The sequence below is a fragment of the Rhinolophus hipposideros genome (genome assembly GCF_964194185.1).
Source record: "Rhinolophus hipposideros genome assembly, chromosome: 18".
NCBI classification, from domain to species: Eukaryota; Metazoa; Chordata; class Mammalia; order Chiroptera; family Rhinolophidae; genus Rhinolophus; species Rhinolophus hipposideros.
The window spans coordinates 11,630,693-11,650,318 of NC_138064.1; the positions used below are offsets into that span (position 1 = coordinate 11,630,693).

Sequence of the window (19,626 nt, forward strand, 5' to 3'; positions counted from 1 at the left end):
TTCTCCTTCTCCCCAATTTAAACTCACCCAGTAGGCTGGGTTCAGAGAACACCACTAACAGAAGAAAACAGGGGGCGGGGAATGGAAATAAGACAGCAAAAGGAGAGCTGGGATGACCAAACCCAAGCCCTGGCCGGAGGAGGTCTGCCTGTCACCCACCCACAACTGACAAATACATTTCTGATCGAGGAATGCTGACTTGCCCTCCACGTTGAGGGATTTTAGGAATCCCAACCTCTGTCTTCTCCAAGCCTCCCACCCAACGCCGTCAGCACGCAGTAGCCTGTGTGTGCAGCCCACAGAAACACGGACTAGAAGCAGGGTTTGGGTTTGGGGCCCAATGCTCCATCAGAGTCCTGCGTAGCCTTGGACCAGCCCTTCCCTGTGCTTCTGTTTCCTAGTCTGTCAAACAGGGAGAAATTGAAGTTTTGCTCCATCTGCTCTCAGGGATGCCAGGCAGATCCTAAGAGCCAGGGTTAATAAGTTAACTGGAACATGGGTCCCCAGGAAAAACACCCTGCACAAACACTACCGATAATGGTAATTAATACCTACACTGACGTGGTACTTGGTAGGAACCAGGCAGTGTCCTAAGCATGCCACATTTATTAGTATTTATTATTTATTGATATGAAAAAGTGATTTAAACTGATATTATCATTTATTATACATTTTATTTATATTGACTCATTTAATTCCCTCACAATCAGCCAATTAAATAATCATTATCATCCCCATTTTCCAGATGAGTAAACAGATGAGGCACAGAGAAGTTGAGTCAATTCCCCAAGGTCACACAGCCACGGAGTGACAGCATTGGGAAAGGGAACCCCTTTTACTAAAGCTCAGCCACACTGCTGGGGCCACAATTGCTTCTACTGTCAGGTCAAAGAGCCAACGAGCCCGCTACCCATGTGGGTTACAGGGGTGACATCCTCCATCCGCGGTAGGAAGGAGGTAGCAAGGAAAAGACCATGGGCTATACCATCAACTACTGGCCTCTCCGAGTCCCCTCCTCAAAGGAACAGGGATCCAAGCAACAGACCAGAGCTTGCTTTGGGGACAAATCAGCAAGGTGACTGGGTCAACTGAGAGGCTGTTTTCCAAGACCTCCAGATCAGAATAACGGGGAGTAGGCTGCCCAGGTCAGAGGTTTTCTCAGGCGAGTTCCATCCCCCTGAACTCCCCCAGGAGGGAGGCAGGGCAGATCCAAAGCCTGTCCTGAGCTGAGAACAGAGCTGTGGGGAGGGCCTGGGTGCCCTCCCAAGGCAGGGCTGCCCAGCACCTCAGGCTGACTCTCTGAGCTTGTCCGAGCATGGGACCCAGGACAGGGGTCGGGAGGACACACAGATAGGACACTTATCCCCAGGCAGCACACAGTTGTTTGCCCGCAGCTGTGCCAGCCGAGGTTGAGTGGTGGCACACAGCCCCGGGGTGTACTTACAGTGTGACCACAGCTCTCTTGTGTCCCCCAGCCCGCCACACAATGTCCGAGATGGCCAGGGCCAGACAGTGGGTCCTGTGGGCGTTTGAAGGCTGCAGCTGCCTGAGGACAAGAAAGGGAATGAATTTATGCCTGTGGGGACACAATCCAGGGATGGCACAACCCTGTGGCAGAGGCCCATCCGTTCCTCTGCCACCCGGCGGGCTCCAGGAGAGCCTGGGAGTTACCTCCTCAGATGAGGACAAGGGGAGAGCTTGAGAGAGGGGCCCTGGGTGGGGCTGGAGGAGGAGCAAAGGGGACCCTGGAGACTTGACAGGGCCCTGAGGTGTGTGTAAGAAAGGGCCGTGCTCCAGAACTGCTGCCATCCTGAGGGAAGGAAGTGACCCCTGGCAAAGGCATGGCACTGCCCTGCCCTGGCCTTGCCCAGTCCCGACACCTGGGCCCCTGGAGACTGGCTCGTGTAGCAGGTGGTCTTCGCCTCACCAGCTATAAGGAAATAGAACCACAGGTGCGGAGGGAAAAGCAGCCTGACTTGCTGGTGACTTAGATGTCATAGGGCATGTGGAGGTGGGAGAGAAAGGATTTGGGAAGACCTCTGGGTGTTCAGGGGGTGCATGGTGGTGCCGCCAAAGAAAATGAAGAATACAGGGCGGGGATCGGGCTAGGGGAGGCGGTCGGAGGTGCCCAGGGTGTGCCCAGGTGAAGCTGTCGAACACGTCTAAAGCCCAGGAGAGTGGCTGGGGCTGAGTGGAGGTTTACAAGCCACCAGCACATGAGCCGTCCTTGGCACACTGAGTGGCTACAATTTCCCAGAGAGAAAAGGAGAAAGGGGCAGAGGCGGTGGGGTGTGGGGGAAGCAGAGGAAGGTGGGAAGGGGCAGAAGTGACAGATGGTGCCGTCCCACTGTCTTCGGAGCAAAACGGGGCTTTAAGACACGGGCAGTCAACGGTGTCAAAACTGGCCGAGGGATCTCTGATGACCCAAATGGTAACTAAGCGGCCCCCGGTGGGTTGACAGACGCTTCTTTCAGTTTCCCATTTCCAGGGCTCTGCAGAGCTGGACTGCTTGCCGACTCCTGGATTCTGTGACTTTTTTTTCTAAATTCTTAGAAAAGCAGGTTGAGTGTCTCTCTTCTTAACAAACAAAAGAGCCTTGATGAAGACCCTGCCGGGGCCCAAAGGAATACAGAATGGGGTTTCCAGGTTTTCAATCAGCAGGTAACACCTGAGCTCAGTGCTGAGTTGTGTGAGGGAGAAAGAAAACTGGCGTTTTGTCCGTCCTCTCCAGGGTAGGAAATCGGGAACCAGGAGACAAGGACACAGGTGACCGTGTGGACAGTGTGTGGTCATCACCCAGGGCCTGGGACCCAGACATCGGTCTACACCCAGGCTGTCATCATCCAGAGACTTTAAAACAGGAGGTGACATAACATGGCGGCCCTCCAGCTTCCCCGTCCATACACTGGTGACAGTGGTACCTCCTTCGTAACTGGGAGCTTTAAAGGAGATAATGTGTGCAAAGCTCGTGGCACAGTGAATGTTCAATACAGGGCGCCTATTACTCTCGTTTTTCTGGAAACATCAAGTCCCCACTTGGGCCTTGGTGACGGGAAGATGAACTCTCAACATCCGATGTGAAAGTGATAACAGCGCCTGACATCATCAGGCGACCCTTCAAACCCAGCGACACACACGAGAAAGGCAGCAGCAGACTGCCTGGCTGGTACTGCCGCAGCCTCGGGACGCCCGCCGTGCTCCGCCAGAAAATGGCAGTGACGGCACCATCACCAACCCGAGCTGCAGGGAGCAAGCACCAGCCCGGGCCACCTTTCAAAACAAAGGAGAGCAAACATTGCTCTGGGTTTCAGGAGAGGCCACGTCAGGGACGTAGGGACCTGGAGAGCCGGGATTGGACCTTTATCTCTTTGGAGCAGAACTCACACATGTGGACTCTGTCATCCCCACCCACAGTGCCTGTTTCCTGCCCCGTCCTCATCCAGGTGACAGTCACATCCTGTCGGTTGTACCTCCTGAGTACCCATGCCAATCCCTTCCCTGGCCCTATCAGGGGCCCAGCTCCTCAGCTGGGCTGTCACAGCCAGGGCCCCACCAGCTTTTCTGCTCCATCCTGCCCCTCTCTCCAGTGCTCGGTGCATATACTCACTACGGGCTCTTCCTACAGTGCAGGTGTGACCAGAGCACTCCCCCATGAAAACGCGAACGGGGTAGGAGCTGTGCAAAACCAGGCCTGCATTGGACACTCTGTCTAGAACACTTGTGCTAGAAAAACTCCAGGTGTGGAACTAAGGGTCACCTTTCAAACACTCTCTGTGATCTACGCTGCAGGTAATGCTCGGCTGAATTCTCAGGACAGCCACAAAGATTTGAATAGCCAACATATATTGAGTACTTAGCAGGTGCCAGGCAGACACTGTTAGAAGCACTTCACATGTTATTGTTCCATTAATCATTAAAACAACCCTATGAAAGTAGAACTACTATTATCTCCTTTTTAAAAAATGGAAAACTGAGTTACGGGGATAAATGATTCACCCCAAAACGCAGTTTGTAAAAAGTGGAAATATTAAAATAGTGTTGAGAGAGGAAAGAGAACTTGGGAAAATGGAGCCAACCGTCCAGAGCAGTGGGCTTTGGGAACCAGCATCCCTTCGCCTTGGAGCCTAACTTTCCAGCGCCGTGTGTCACCATCAAGAGACCTGGCTCCTGGACCCGGCCTGTCTTCCTGACCTCACAGACTGTGACTACAGACCCTCGTGTTTCTACACAAACGTCCTCGTGCTCTCCCTGGCTTCCACTTAGTTCCCCTCCCAGTCTCTCCGTCTTCCCTGGAGCCTTCTCCAGCCTGCTCCCGTGAGACACAGCTTTCCAGAAGACACACTGCAGTTGGGGTAAGCGCAGTGGTCGGGCCTGGGTCCATTCCTGGCTCCCAGGCCTTGGGGAAGCCCCTTGTCCTCACTGACTTTCACCTGTCCCCCCTTATAAAGGGGGCAGTGGGGGCCAGATGTCCCTAAGCATCATTCCAGCCTCGCCATTCTGCCATTTAGCCAGCCCCAGGGAAGAGAGGGCCATGCATGCATGTGTGCGTGCAGATGAGAACCCAGAGCAAGGAGCTGCTGGGTTCAATCTCCCAGACTCTACATTCGCCACATGACTCAGTGCCTGCCTTCACTGGTGATATCTCGGTGACAAGGGTGGTCCTCCACTGCCTTGGTCAGCCAGACATATGTTCATCAAACTCCTACCATGCTTCGAGCACCTGGCCAGCCTCTTAAACCAAGAGAAGTTTCTTTAAGAGTTTAATTCCCACAGGAGGAGTACAGGATGAAGTACTTGTCTTGAGTACTTGTCTCAGGTTGGGGGATGGGTGTGGGGGAATGATTCATTCTGTGTTTGCCTAAATTACCCAAGTCTTTCAGAGATGTTTCTACCGTAATTACCACATAACAGCCTGACCTGCCCACTAGTCTGAGTGTAGACAATTCAGAGGAAAACTGGACAATGACTGGAGTTGGTGACTCCATCCTCTCTGCTCCCTCTTGGGGTCAAAAGTTGCTCTATGGAAGGGATGGAAGGAGGCTGGCATGGGGGGCCACCAGACCTGAGTTCCAAGCCTGGCTCCGTCCCAGTGTCTGGAGGGGTCTTGAGAAGTGCCTGTCCTTCTCTGGGCCTCGATTTCCCCAATTTCAGAAGAGAAGTGGACGTGAGAGGACAGGTCCCCGTCTGTGGCTCTCTCCGAGCCTGCAGGCCAATGAGGGCACATCATTCCCCACCACTGAGCTGGCTGGCACCACCCTCACATGGAAAAACACCGCGTCCTGCGCCCAGCTCTGTCCTGCCTGACTGAAGAGAGGCCGGCTGCTGGCCTGACGGAACGAGACTTAATTAGACCAGACAGTCCCACAGAAGAAACACCCCTGCTGCCAAGAAGGCTTTATTTCAGCATGACTTCCCTGGAGGGTGCAGTCACATCCTCCGTGTGGCTTTCACAGAACCATTTCCCCAACAGTCGTGAGGGGAGACAGCGAAGAGGGGGCCTCCACCGCCCAGGCCTGCAGACCCAGCACAGAACAGCAACTACAGAGCTACTGGGCCCACAGGTCCTGGAGCCCCCCAGGGCCCAGAGCTCGCCATCTGCAGACACTTCCAATGTGTGCTGTGCCAGGTGTTCCCGAAGACACAGAGGAGGGTGCCCACTTTTCCTTCTTTCTTTCTCTCTCTCTCTCTCTCTCTCTCTCTCTCTCTCTCTCTCTTCCCTCCCTCCCTCCCTCCCTTCCTTCTTTCTTTCTTTTCAAGGCGGATCGTTTCTAATATCCTGGCATTTCCAAGTCAGAAGGGAAGCACACACAGGCCATGCAGGAACATCAATGAGCCAATCGTTCAATATTAATATTGAAGAAATGAAGCAATGGAACCAGAGGAGGTGGGGACTGAGAGAAGTTCCTGAAAGGTACCACTGTCAGCCTTTGCTCCCACGAGGCCCAGAGCAGGGGCAGCGGGAGGAGGAGACCCGGGATGGGAGGGGTGTGGAGGTATCCGGTGGTGTCAGGGGCCATGGCCCATGGCCCCTGTGTCCTCCCCCAGCCTGACAGCCTCGGGGCCGCCTCTTCCTGAGTCCCCTCAGGTGTTTCCAGCAGCGCAGGCTGGAAGTGAGAGGCCGGGTGACTGAGCCAAGCTCTCCACACCTCCCTCTCAGTTGGGTATGAAGAATGCCCACTCAGGCCTGCTCTGAGGTCTCTGGGGACAGGAAGTTGACGTACTACGCTTAGACTTAATGGAGAGCAGCTCTGCGTGCCGGGCCTGGGGCAGCAGGGGCTGGGGGCACAAGAGGGGAGGGTTTTACAAGGAGCATCCAAAGTTGTGGGGCTCTAAAGTGAGGTGAAGTCACTCTTCTGCAGCTTCTCCTTCCATGCTCCCTAGAGGGCCGGGAGGGGGGCTGCCCAGCCAGCAGGCCGAGCTCTCCCAGCTCCTTAGCACAGACCTCTCATCCAACTAGGCAGCCTTCCCCCAGACTGGGGTTCCTTCCCACCAGGTACGCACCCCCACACAACCCCCTGCAACCAGAAGCTCCTTTCTTCTTTTCCATGTGCCCACCCCACCACTGCACCCAGGACCAGCTCAGCCCGTCAGCATGGGTGCCTAGGGCCTTGGGTCGGGCTGGCCCTGACTCCTCTCTCACGGTCTCAGAGGACGGAGAGCCCCTGAGGACCAAGGCTGCATTCCTTCCTCCCCCACCTGCAGAGCCTTGGCGCAACTCTCCATCTAATCAGAGCTTAAACAGACAGCTGTCCATATAAAATGAAGCCTGAGTCAGTGCTTGGCCAGTAGCTGACTGGCAGGCAGAGGGAAGTGGAAGAGAACCTCACTTCCCACAGCTGGCATGGTTTTCTTCCTACCCAGAGCCTGTCTTGGGTCCCCACTCCGATAGCTTTCTGGCTCCCAAGCCCTGGCTCCCGTCTCTGGTGTGGAGAGCAGAGCTCTCCCCCAAGGATGGGCCTGGAGAACCAGAGGTTTTCACATCCCCTTAGTGGGCATGGGGGTGGCAATAAGGAACCAAGCCTGCCTTGTGCCCCAGGCAGACATGGCCATTCCTGGAACCAACTTAAAAACCCTACCCCCACAACTGGAACATGATCCACAATTTCCACCAGAAGTTCAGAGTCCAAGTTGAAAAGCAGCTCCAAAGGGACATAGCTAAAATGAGTTACAAGACCTCTCCCACGAGGGCTAAGGCCAAGGCTTGACCCCAGCAGGCGGCCAGGCCCCGAGGCCCCTCTGGCAGCCTGGCCCTGACCCATCCACCAGCCCCGGTCTTGCCCTGCCCCTCCAAAGTCTGCCCCAGCCACCCCAGGACACGGTCCTGGTCCTGCTCTCCCTGCCCTCAGGCACTCTGCACAGGCTGCCCTCCTTCCCCGCCCTGTCAGTCTGGATAACTCATGCATTTGTCCATGCATTCATTCAACAAGAATTCTAAGGGCCTCTTCCAGGGACTAGGCCCTGGGCTGGATGCCAGCGACGGGCTTGAACCAGGCAGAGCAGGAAGGCCTCTGTTCTCCCAGGGCTTGTGTTCTGGGGTGGGGGGGTGGGCGCACAACGACAGGTAGCTACGTGGATGAGCCTGGGGTTTCAACTGGGGAGGGTAGGGGGTGGGGAGCTGGAGAAGAACAAGGACAAGTGAGATGTCACTGTGCTTCCAATCAGAGTGACGCTGTGTTTCTGGTTAGCATCTCTGACTTGAGAGAAAACTCCTTAACTATTACTCTGCAAAGTAATTAGACAAACTGTATTGTTAAGTGATTTACAAAATGCCAAGCATGAAACGCTTCACTTGGACCCTGTCTAACTCCAAATCGTCAAAGCTGGTAAAGCGTTTCATTTGTACCGAGCTTGGCTGGATGTCTGGGGAGCCAGTGTGTCTTCCCAGGAATCTGAACCTGAGTAAGTGGGGGATGGGCCTTGTTTCCTTTAATACTTAAGCTTTTAAAAAAAGGTGCTGGAATGCCTATTGCAAAAAAAAAAAATGTGCTTTTAATTAAAGGTCAAGAACTGGCCAAAACTAAGCTGTGATTTTATAATCCAGTTAATTACAACTTTGGGGAGGAGAATGGAGGCAGCTACTGGGCAGGAAGATTCTTCCGGGGTGCTAGAAATATTTCCTTTCTTGATCTGGGTGCCATAACCATGGGTGTGTGTGATTTGGCGACAGACCATGTATGAGTTGTGCACTTCTGAATTATGCCTTTTTCTATATGGGTATTTCAACTAAAAAAAAAAAAAAAAGAGAGAGAAGACCAAGTGTCAGAAGTTCTGTGGTGGCTCTGAGGGTGACTAGCACATGCTGGTAACTGGGCCCGCAGGGCTGAAAAGGTAAGAAGGCCGCTTCCTCACAGAGGCCATGCTGGCCCCGGCGCTGGCCAGCACCGTCCTGATGATCCTTCCATCTCTGCACCAGCCATGGGGCAGGGTCATGGTTTTTCTGTCCCTCCACCTGACAGAGTATTTCTGGAGAACAGAGAATCCATCCATTCATCTCTGCATCCCTTGTGCGTACACAGAGAAATGTTCTAGAAATGTCTGTTGAGTGAGTGAGAATGAGGTGCTTATGTACAAACATTTAATAAATGAGATGGAAAACACAGGGCTGGAGGGCGTGGAAGCAATGTACGGTGGGGCTGGCTGGAATGCGTGTAACGGCTGTTGGCAGAGGTGGGGTAATGTGGGGAGTGAGGGGAGACCCGGACCCAGCCGAAGGGTCAGCAGGTTGGTGTGGGCGTGGACGAGAGGGGCAGCTACTGCGCTCGGCTCCTGAGGAGGCGGTGGCCTTAGTTTTGCTGCGGCTGCAGCAGCCACCTTCCCTGAGGAACAGGGCTTATCAACCTTCCCTGCCTTTAGACAAATGCACGCAACTGATTTTACTGGTCAGCACAGGTCCTGTTAGCCAGCCGCCATTTCCCTTTCCAGAAGACGGGAAATGTCAAGGAACACACGTGCTTCCTTGCTTATTTTTTCTGGACACTTTGGAGAAGCCCCTGGAAAAGATACCCTGTTTCCCTGAAAATAAGACCTAGCCGGACAATCAGCTCTAATGCATCTTTTGGAGCAAAAATTAATATAAGACCTGGTATGTAGTATATTATATTATATATTATATTACTTATATTAGTTATGTATATTATATTACATTATGTTATATTATATTACATTACATTTTATTACATTATACCAGGTCTCATATTATAGTAAAATAAGACTGGGTTTTATATTAATTTTTGGTCCAAAAGACGTATTAGAGCCGATTGTCTGGCTAGGTCTTATTTTCGGGGAAACACGGTGTTGCCAGAACAAGTGGACTTACCGAGTGCAGTCAGCCCTGCCGTCTCCTTCAAACAGGAGTTTTTGTAGGACACAGCCTTGCACAGCTGCCAGAACCCCACAGGGACCACCCTGCAAAGAAAGACACAGGTCAGTGCCTGTAAGAATTAACCCAGGGTAGACCCATCTGTTCCTCCAGAACTAGCCTCTGCCCACAGGTTCCAGAACACGGGGGCCCTCCAAGCCTGCCTCTGAAACGGGTGTCTGACGTGTGACTACTTCTACAAAGTGCTGACCCTCTGTCACTGAGGGGATGACAAAGGTCCCGGCGCCCATCACTAGAGGGAGAAGACGGTCTACAATGTCTGACGGGAGGAAAGTGACCCTTCACAACAATGAGACATGAAGCTAGGGACGTCACCATAGGTTTCCAGTTATCCGGGGAAATCCATGTCCACATGCAGAGGTGAGTGTAATTGTCTCCCCAGCATTCAAGGCCCATCCTAAAGGCCTCCTCCTCCAGGGAGCTTTCCCCAACCACCTCAGCTAGAAGTGAGTGCCTTGAGAAAACTGCTTATGTGAGCTCACTTCTGCCCAGCGTGGGGCCTGCTTCGGCACCAATTGGGTGTGGCCTCGTCCCCTCCCATGGCAGAGTGAGAAGGCTCCGTGAAGAGCTCATCTCTGGAGGCGTCAACAAGTACAAGGACTGTCACAGCAGCAGGGATGCCCTTGAATTGAGGGTGCAAGACGACATACGCCATCCTGGGGACAGAAGCTGGTTGTCTCGCGGTTCTTCCTCAGGTGGTGTGGGGCAGCGGGAGGTTCCTGGGACTTGAGAAGTGGAATCAGGTTGAGCTGCTGGATTTCGAGGCCCTTCTGGCCCTTAAAGTGCACATCTTGGGAAATGTGCGTGAGCCACGTTCAAATCCTGCCACAATCTACCTACATCTCCCTGCCTTCTATCACACGCCCTCCTCACGCTGGACTCTTCTGCCATGTCCTGCGGCCTCTGGGTTTCCACACGGCCGCCCTCCCCTTTGGTCATGCTGCCACATGCCTTTGCCTCGAGCATCCTGTCTCCAGCTCTTCCTGCAAAATAATTTCTCAATACTCAGCCTAAGGACCCTCTCTGCTGCCCCTGGCCAGTCGGGGCCTGCGTCCGCTCCAGCTCAGTGGGGATTTCGGTGTCACTCACCACTCCCAGTAAGGGTCGTTCTCCAGCTCTTGCTCTGCCAGGCACATGTAAAATTCCCGCACTGGGTGACAAGAAAGGGGGGTGCGGGCTGGCACTGGATATAATGTTCGCAGGATTTATCACATGGGGACATCCCACCCCTATCTATCCATGACGGGCCCACAGTAGGATCCTGGGGACACTTAAAAGCAACCTGCCTTCTTCTGAACAATGCCATATTTCAACGTGGCTATGTCATTAAACGAAAAACTCTGAAGTTTCCATTCTTCATTGAAACAGCAAAAGCTAGAGCCAAACAGAAGGGTCTTTATGTCCTGTCGAAAGAAGAGAGAGTTTTATTAGCTGTTTTAAAAGCTAACAATACAATTCTCAGTGTATGTGTTCCCACAGGAGCTGGTCTGGGATTCTAGCAGGGCAATCCATTCTCTAGAAGGGTTATCTATTTTCTTGTTATTTTGCAAACCCATTCTTCTCATATTTGAGGAAAGATAAAATCGACCCTGAAGGTCTTACCTCTGGAACATCTGTAAACCAAACCACCCGGTGCTGATCCAAGCCAACATGTTTTTAGATTCCTTAAAGGGAAGTTGAATCACAAAATTTTAGTTTTACAAGGGAACTTGGGGGTTCTCGACTGCATCTCACAATCCCCTCTACTAAACTCTCAACAATTCTGATGCTCAGGCCACGTGCCAGGCCAACTACATCAGAACCCCTGGGGATCACAATTCCAGTGTCTGGATTTTTCAAAGCTCCCAGGTGATTCCAATGTGCAGCCAAGTTTAAGAACTGGTGCTCTAGGACAGGCTTAGCAAATTATCACCCACAGGCCAAAGCCAGCCCCCCACTCGTCAATAAAGTTTCACTGAAACACGGCAAGGCCCTTTGGTTTCCATAGTGTTTACGTTTGCTTTTACATTATGGTGGCAGAGTTGAGTGGTTGCAACAGAGAACCCCAAGTGTACCATCTGGCCCCTTAGAGAAAAAGTCGGTCAACTGCTGCTCTATTACAAGCCATTACTACATGTAAGAATCTCCTCTATAACATCACGTGAGAGTGGTCCCCCGAGACCTCAGCTTAGACACCCCAACCACCTAGTGAAGGAATTCCTACCACCTCCCAAGGCAGCCCCTCCATTTTTTCACAGCTCTGTCTTCTCTAAACTTCTGGCTGATGTTGAGCTCATTGTTCGTCTCCGGTCAACCCGACAAACTGGGATTATTTCCCTCTAGAATTAGTTCTTCCTTTTCATTAAGTATAAGGAGAACCTCTGTGACAGAGCATTTGTCTACATGTTATCAGATGTGAGCTGATGGCACAGAGGGGAGAGGGACGGGTAAATTCATCTGTCAGGGCTGGGTTCCCCTCCTTGCACCAACTACAGTCATCCATGTATTTGAACTGAGTTTACTGAGAGCCTAGATACGACAGGGACTTCAGTTTTCTGGCTGAAGCCCATGTCTGTTCTCTTAGTCACAGGACGGCAGCTCCCAGCTAGTCTGTCCCCAGGTCACAGGGTGACAAGCCAGGAAACCTGGGTTCTAACTGCCATGATACATAAGCTCTAGGCCCTCCTCTTCTCTGTGTGGGGCTCAGGTTTTCCAGCTGCTTTTGGAGATGCTACTGCTAGGGGCCTCTACAGACCCTTCCCAACACGAGTCCCCACTGCAGAGAATCACAACCCTGTGGTTACAGATGGCCAGATCGCTTCCTCCCAGCTTTGGGGCCACTTACACGTGTCTGACCCTCTGTGGTTTCAAAAGAAGGAAGGAAAAGGGAGGGGAATGGAGGGGAAAGACAAAACCTCTAGAAAAACCTTTGACTTTGCGATCTGTGTACTGAATAAATACTTAGTAAGTAGGAAGAGAAAGAGGTCAACTGTGTCCCCAGGATATTTATTTTCCTCCTGGATCCCGGCTAAAAAGCTAGTAGATGACAACAGGAGCAGAATGCATCCCACAGGAACCACTGGCCAAGGGGAGGGGTGAGGCCATTTGGCAGTTGAGATGGTGAGGAATCCAGGACATTTCTGCAGAGGAGGCTACTAAGGCCAGGAACCTGCTCCCTAAGTCCTGTGACCGGGGTCCCCTCCAAGAGGCCATTGGTGTGAACCCTGAGGGTAGCAAAGAACTGTCAGCCCCTTCCTGTCCTTTCCTCACTGAGCCCAGAGACTAGTCCAGGAGCAAAGCCAGTTACTGAGCGTAATTATCCTGTTCCATCCCAAGCCTGGAGGGGCCCATTGCAGCTGTGGTGAAGCAGCTCGGGAGGAAAGAACGGGATCCTGGAATGTTTGAACGGGAGGAGATTACGACCTTTTGTCTCAGAGAGGGAATGGGAGGCACCAGGTCTCGGCCCCCCTTTTCCTGACCCCCAGCTCAGGCTCTCTTCTACATCACACCCAAATTCCCATTTTAACAATAACCGAGAGGTTATAATGAGATGGATAAGGCCAGAGGGATCAAACTCACTGCATCCACAGCAATTCAAATCAAGCAAGGCATCTTCAATTCGCACGACACCAATTCACACGCATTCAAACCAAGCTGCATCAACATACTCGTTTAAGTTGACACCCACCTTTGCCACTGAGAGGTCGATGGGCTTTGACACCATTTGCAGCTTGAGCGTTGATGGCACTGGACAGAGAATGACTTCTTCCCTGATCAGTTCATCCTCCACATCCTCTGAAAGAAAACCGTGGCCATGTGAGCTCCTTGTTGTAACTCACAGAGCACAGAAGCTGAAGTTGCTTCACACCATGGACAGTGATGCATTCTAAGGCGGTTTGAACCAAAGGTGGGCTCCTGCACCATCCACCCCCACCCCTTCGGGGCTCCCAGGCCCTGATCAGAAGGGAACCAGGCAGAATGAGACAGCCCTCGCTTCCTGTCCAAAGCCCACGCTGGTCCGTGCCACAAAGATCCTGGCGGGTGGGACTCGGCTCCTGGTCCACCAGAAAGTTCTGCTTGTGGACGTACAGTGAAACAAATGCCTAGGGCCTGAGCCATCGAGTCAGGCCTGGAAAAGCCTCGCTCTTACGAAAAGCCACATGTCTTACGAAAAGTAGGCCAAATGCACAAACCCGTCCTCCGAGGACAAACATGAAGAGGGCAGAAGTAGGAAAGGAAACTCCACCATTCCTAATAATAAGAATAAGAATAATCACTACTGTGGCTTTCATTTATTAATCACATGTGTTTTATCACCTAAGCCCCATAATAACCCCTGAGGGAGTCATTATCATACAGTCCCTCCCCAGTTACATTTGAGGAAACTGAGGCTTAGATAAGTGACTGTCCTGAAGTCACACAGATGGAAAGTGGTAGAGGTGGGATAAAAAGCCAGTCCTCGTGGCTCTGCCGTCCTACCAGCCAGACCTCCCTGGACCTCCAGCCACTAAGGGGCTCTAAGTCTCATTCTGGACATCGTCTCCTTAGAGCTGGGGGTGGAGGCCCGGACAGGGTCCCACCAGTGAGCCCTGCCAGCACCTATACCTCCCCAGCTGGCTGAGGTCCCGCTCGTCCTCACACCCCCTGCAGTAGCATTTACCAGAAAACTCAGATGAAGGACCCAAGTGGAAACCACCCAAGGCAATTATGCTGGCAAACAGCCGGCCAGTCTCCCGAGAGTCTCTGGAGACTTTTATTTTCTTTTTCCCACTTCCCCAGATTAAATGGTTTCTTTAAAAATGTACCACACTATATAGAAGTCAACATTCTCTCCCATAATTCTGTGCACCTGGGGCTACAGACATGTCACTGGAGATGGTGTCCAAAGGCCAACAGCCCCAGGACACATATCTTACATCTTATTCTACAGCCTTCTTTTCTCCCTTGGAGGAGCAGTAGGCAGAGTGCAAGGCCAAATGCTAGAGGCTCTGTCCACGGAAAAGGAGACAGATTTCGCCTTTAGGCTGAAAAACATTTTTTTATGTAAGCCTGGGATTTAAATGAGAACCTGAACTTAAATGAGAACCCTTCACAGTTAGGGTCTCTGAAAAAGCCACTCTGTGACCGTGGCCTTACAAAAATACCCTAAAATAAAGACCAGATGTTTAGCCAGCAACATGCACAGGTCTTAAAATCATGATGTTGGGTGGAGAAAGCAAGAAAGCAAATGAGACTTATATCCATTACAAATATATGCACACAAAACAACGGTACACATTTTGCAAGGACATGCACAAGCAAAATGATATTGACTAAATATACAAGAATGGTTGCTTTTGGAGAAGAGGGTCACGGAAGTGTGAGGTGGGGGCTAAAGGAAAATAATGAAGGAAAGGTAAGAAGGAGGGAGAAGGAGGGAAGGGAGAGAGGGAGGGAGGGAAGGCGTTGCAAAAGTCAATACTGAGAATTTTTGCTGGAGGAATAGAGATAATTCAGCCCTAGATACCAGAGGCCCAGAGGGAGAGAGTAGCCTGAGTGATTCCACCAGGCCAGAAAGCCTCCTTACAAAGCCTCGGGCAGACTGTTTCCTGGAGGCACAGAAGGGGCACTATTTAAGCGTATTTGGAGGCGTCTGTTTAGTCTGAGGTCGTCCAGGAGGGAGCCAGAGCTAAAACATGCTCTGCTTGGGCTCCATGAAGTAAGTCTGAGCATGGCATGTGGGGCCCAGGGGAAGCGGGCTGGGTGGAGGCCCCAGGAGGAGGCAGCCTCCTTTGGCTTCTACCAGGAGGAAGTTGGCCCTGTGCAGGGAGTTGGTTCGGAACCACATAGCAGGCCTCGGGCCCAGATGTGGCGGGACCGCCATGCAAGGGAAAAACAAAGCACTGCAGAGTGACATGTTGGCCAAGCAGACAAAACCGTCTACAAATGCCTGCGGTTTGAGAATGCTATTTTTAAGATCCTGGGATAAAGGTCTGGTTGTAAAGAAGTAAGGGATTTTGTTTCTCTTACCATTTTATTTACCCCAGGAGGAAAACATATACATACATACATACATACATACATACATACATATACATATACATATACATATACATATACATATACATATATATATATATATATATATAGTAATACATAATAGAGGCCGTATGCCTCTTTTTAACAGGTGCTCACTCGGTATTTCTCACTAACTACAAGGTATCTTCTCCTGGAAGTGCCTCAACGCCCCCCGACTCAAGAATCTCAGCAGAGCCTCCCTCCAGGCTTCCGTTTTGATAACAGACTCCATCTCCCAAACCCTCCACGAGGGACCCGGGTAAAACCTCAGCCCTCTCCCACACACCACGCTGTGCCAGACTCCAGATTGTTCGGCCTCATGTCTTGCCCAAGCCCTTCCTCTCTCCTCTGTTACAGAAATACATCATCAAAGCACCTGTTCATCAAGTACTTTACCCAGGATGTACCAGGGGTTATGTGGTCCAGGGATGATCCATACATCACCCCCGTCTTCCAGGAGATCACTGCCCACACCGAGGAGGAGACAGAGCCCCCAACAAGAAATATAACGTAAGTACTAAAAGAGAGACGAGTGCAAAGGTTTTAAGAGCAGAGGGGACAAGGCAAATAATTCTGCCTTAAAAGGTCAGGGAAATGTCCCATCAGAGGTCAGGATTTGAGAGGGGTCTTAAAATGCCCATAGTATTTCCCCAGATAGAAGAGGGGCCCAATCACCTCTTTTCTGGACGATCCAAAGAGCCCCCTCACCAGCCTTCCAACATGCAGGCTCGTGCTCCTAACACACAGCACAGAATATTCGAGTGCTCCTTGCACTAATCATTCAGCCAGACCCCTGAGCACAGCACTCGGGCCCTCCTTACCCTGCCACCTGCCACAGCGTTCGTTCCCAGCCTCACCTCTCCCTGACCCCACGACGTCCCTACAGTCACCTCTGTAGTCACCTACATGCGAGTCGCTCTCTCACACTCCAGGCCTTGGCCCAGGAGGTTGGTTCCCGTCACGTCTCTACTTGGCAAGACCTTGCCCGTCTTTCCAAGCCTAGTCTACGTCCCATCTCACTATGGAAACTTCCAGAACCCACCACAGAGCTTGCTTTTATATGTCTCTTGAAGCAGTGAAGAACTACTGACCATGTGCTTCCTGTGTCGCCCTGAGAGGACACCACGCGTCCTTTGTCCCACCCCACCCTGCCCCCCAAGAAGGCAAGGCCGCTCTTTATTGGCCTCGATCTGCTCTCACCAGTCCTGGACGTGCGCTGGCACGTAACAACAGTTGGCTGAATTGAACCAAAGGAAAATGAATTGGGGTGGCAAAGAGAAAGCTGTTCCTCTGACCATATTTCATTCCTTGTTTCTGTCCCCCACACCAAAACTTCTCTTTCCCTTTCTCTTGGTGACTGAATTCTATGATCGCTTTTATCTCCTTCTCCTTTTCAAAACTGTTCGCTGAGCCACTAGCAAAGAGGGGTCTGCCCCGCTCTGGAAAGCACACACACACTTCAAACAGCTGGGTTCTGAGAGACTCGCTAAAAGCCTTCCTTCTAATAGAAGCCCTCTGGGTTCTGAAGACCGGGAACTGCTTCACTTTATGGCCAAGCACGACTGGCTTTCACTGGAAAATCTCAAAGTGAGGTGCTTTCCAGAAAAGCTTCAGGCGCCAGCACTTCCTGACTCCGTGCTTCATTCTGCACGGCCATGTGCAGAAACCGGCCCCTTCCTGGGGAGGCCAAATGATCCAGCCCTTTCTGATGATTAAAAAGGAGGAGCTGTTACCTCTGAAGTGAGCTCCGCAGAATAAACAAACCCTGCCTCCGTCACTCAGTGCTTGCCCCCGCCTTTCAACTTCATCAAAGCAAACCATCAGACTGCACGTCGCACACAAGTGACTTCTAAAGAGCGCACTGCTTTCTTCCTGCCCCTCAAAAGGAGAGGGAAAGTATGGGAACAGCTCCTACGCACGCCCAAACCTTCCAACAGGTAAATGGCTGGCTTCCCGGAGACGAGGCTCTCAACCTTCCTCCTTTCCTGCCTGGTTGTTCACTCTCCTCCATTCTGCTGCTGCTTTTGCCAACCCCTGCAAACACACGGGTCTTTGGCAGAGCAGACAATTACAGAAAGAGAGAAAAAGAAGGTTGCTCCAAAACGAAAGAGTGGGTCGACATGTTCTCCCCCTTGATCCTGGAGAGTAGTTACACAGATGGAAAACGCACTGCGCTGAGCACTGACGGTGTCTGCACTTACGCACGTCACTGTTTGTATTTTACACCTCAAAAATATGTTGATAATTTTTTAAAAAAATGGGCTTCCCCAGGCATAGTTGTACTAATATTCTGACTGAGAATGGTCTTCTGGAGACATTTGTAAGTTCTGAATGGCCTTAAGAGAATCTCCAGGTGCAGAAGCAGCTCCTTGGTCTCCACCCCACCCCCACCCCCAGTGAGGATCCAGAAATACCAGGCTTCTTATGAGAATTTCTCGAGGAGAGAGAGAGAGGCGGTACAAGACGACATCAACCCAAACTCGAGAAGTCAGCTCTGCTCCCTGGGCCAGCCCCTCCTTCCTGAGGTCAGGTGGGAAGAAAGGAACCCCCACCCCCGCCCACAGAGAGCCCTACCACCCATGTTCTCTCCATGCGGAGCAAACGCCCACAGGACCTGACAGGCCTAGCAGAGGAGCAGCCACACCTACCAAGCTGCAGGGCGTCCAGGTCACCATTGGCCTTGCTGGACACTGGCAGCTGATTTTTCCTAGAGAAAAAGAAAATGTCAGTGTATCAGAGGAGAATGACCGAGAGACGCAAACAGCAGAGAAGAATGAGAGGGATACTGGGGGGGGGGGGTTCAGGAGAGGGGTTCCCCCTAGTCCTGGCCCTGCTACTCTGTGTGTGCCTTGCACTGGTCACTCTCCCTCTCTGAGCCACAAGTTCCACATAGGATGGAACCACGTCATCTTTCAGAGCTGTGTTCTCACAGACAGACCGGGACACACACACACACACGGACACACACACACACACACACACACACACACCAGCCAATAGAGGATGGTAAACCCTATAGTCTGACACTTGCCAAGAACCTAATGCAAGTTAATTTGCTGATGTCACCACGATCCTGCTGGGAAACACACACACACACACACACACACACACACACACACACGTCAAGTTCTTGTAATCATTACACAGATTATTTTCATCTCATCTCTATTTTTTGTTTGTTTGTTTCCTTTCTCTCAGCTTTCTTGTAAAGCTATCAGCCACCATTTATAAGAAACCTCTAAAATGCACCAAAGAACCTATCCTGTATCCTTCTCTTACCTGGAAAATTGGCCTATGATTCTGATTTGTAAATTCAGGTGTGTGCATGAGGAACTTTCGTTAAACAATCTACCTGTATTTTACCTCTCGTTAGGGTTTTCTTTCCCCCTCCAGCATGCATCCATCTGAACTAACATAAAATCATTTTCTAAAAAGAATGTATTAAAAATGAACATATTACATCACTCTCTGAAAACCCATTTACTATGTTCAAGAAATGACAGCTCTTTTGATGGGGGCATTGAAATATATTTTCCTCCAACATCCTTGCAGGGTAAGATATGATTGAAGTAACAATCGTAATCTTGCCATGGTACGTTCTATTGAATTGGCTTCCTCCTGAAGATGTATGAAGGGGCGTGAGGGGAAGATCGCAGAGGACGTGCAGTGCCAGGTCTCAGCACATACTGCTTTGGACTCCGGGTTTCCTTCTCTGCTCCTGGAACACAGAGCTCTGCCCAGGCGGCCCTGCTCCTTCCCTTGCCTCCCCCACTCATCAGGCCCATTTTCCTCATTTTCCTTCAAAACTGTCACATTCCTACACCCCTACCTACCAGGATTCTGCAAGCGTTCTTGTGGGGAATGGTGAAAGGAAGAGCCGGAAAGAGGAACTAAGACATGGAGGAGCAGTAGAGGATGTGAAAAGAGGAGCGTCAACCCAGAGGCTGTGTCATAGCCACCCCTCGCCAGCCCCCAGCACTTTCATCAAAAGCCCCCTCCAAAGGTTCCCAATTCTTCAAAGGTTTCCCATCATCATCAACAATAATCATATTCATTAATGATTTGAAAATGACAGCAATAAGAACAGCAAATGCTGTTATCTGACACCCAATTCCAGGCACTGCCCTGAGTGTTTCGCAAGCATCAAAAGTCTTTGGCTTCTCAGAACAGCCTCATGAAGTATAGTCTCAGAGAGGTCTACTAATTTCCCC

The 19,626-nt window shown here is 51.4% G+C and overlaps 1 protein-coding gene across 1 annotated transcript in view; it reads right to left on the reverse strand.

Moving 5' to 3' along the window:
• Positions 1–19,626, reverse strand: part of MINDY4 (MINDY lysine 48 deubiquitinase 4) — a gene marked incomplete at its 5' end in the record, with an annotated part of 103,051 nt that overhangs the window by 37,323 nt on the left and 46,102 nt on the right. The window contains 5 exon segments of the mRNA XM_081080241.1: positions 1,445–1,546; positions 9,317–9,405; positions 10,666–10,782; positions 13,047–13,153; positions 18,064–18,122. Coding sequence (XP_080936367.1) covers positions 1,445–1,546; positions 9,317–9,405; positions 10,666–10,782; positions 13,047–13,153; positions 18,064–18,122 — 474 coding nt within the window.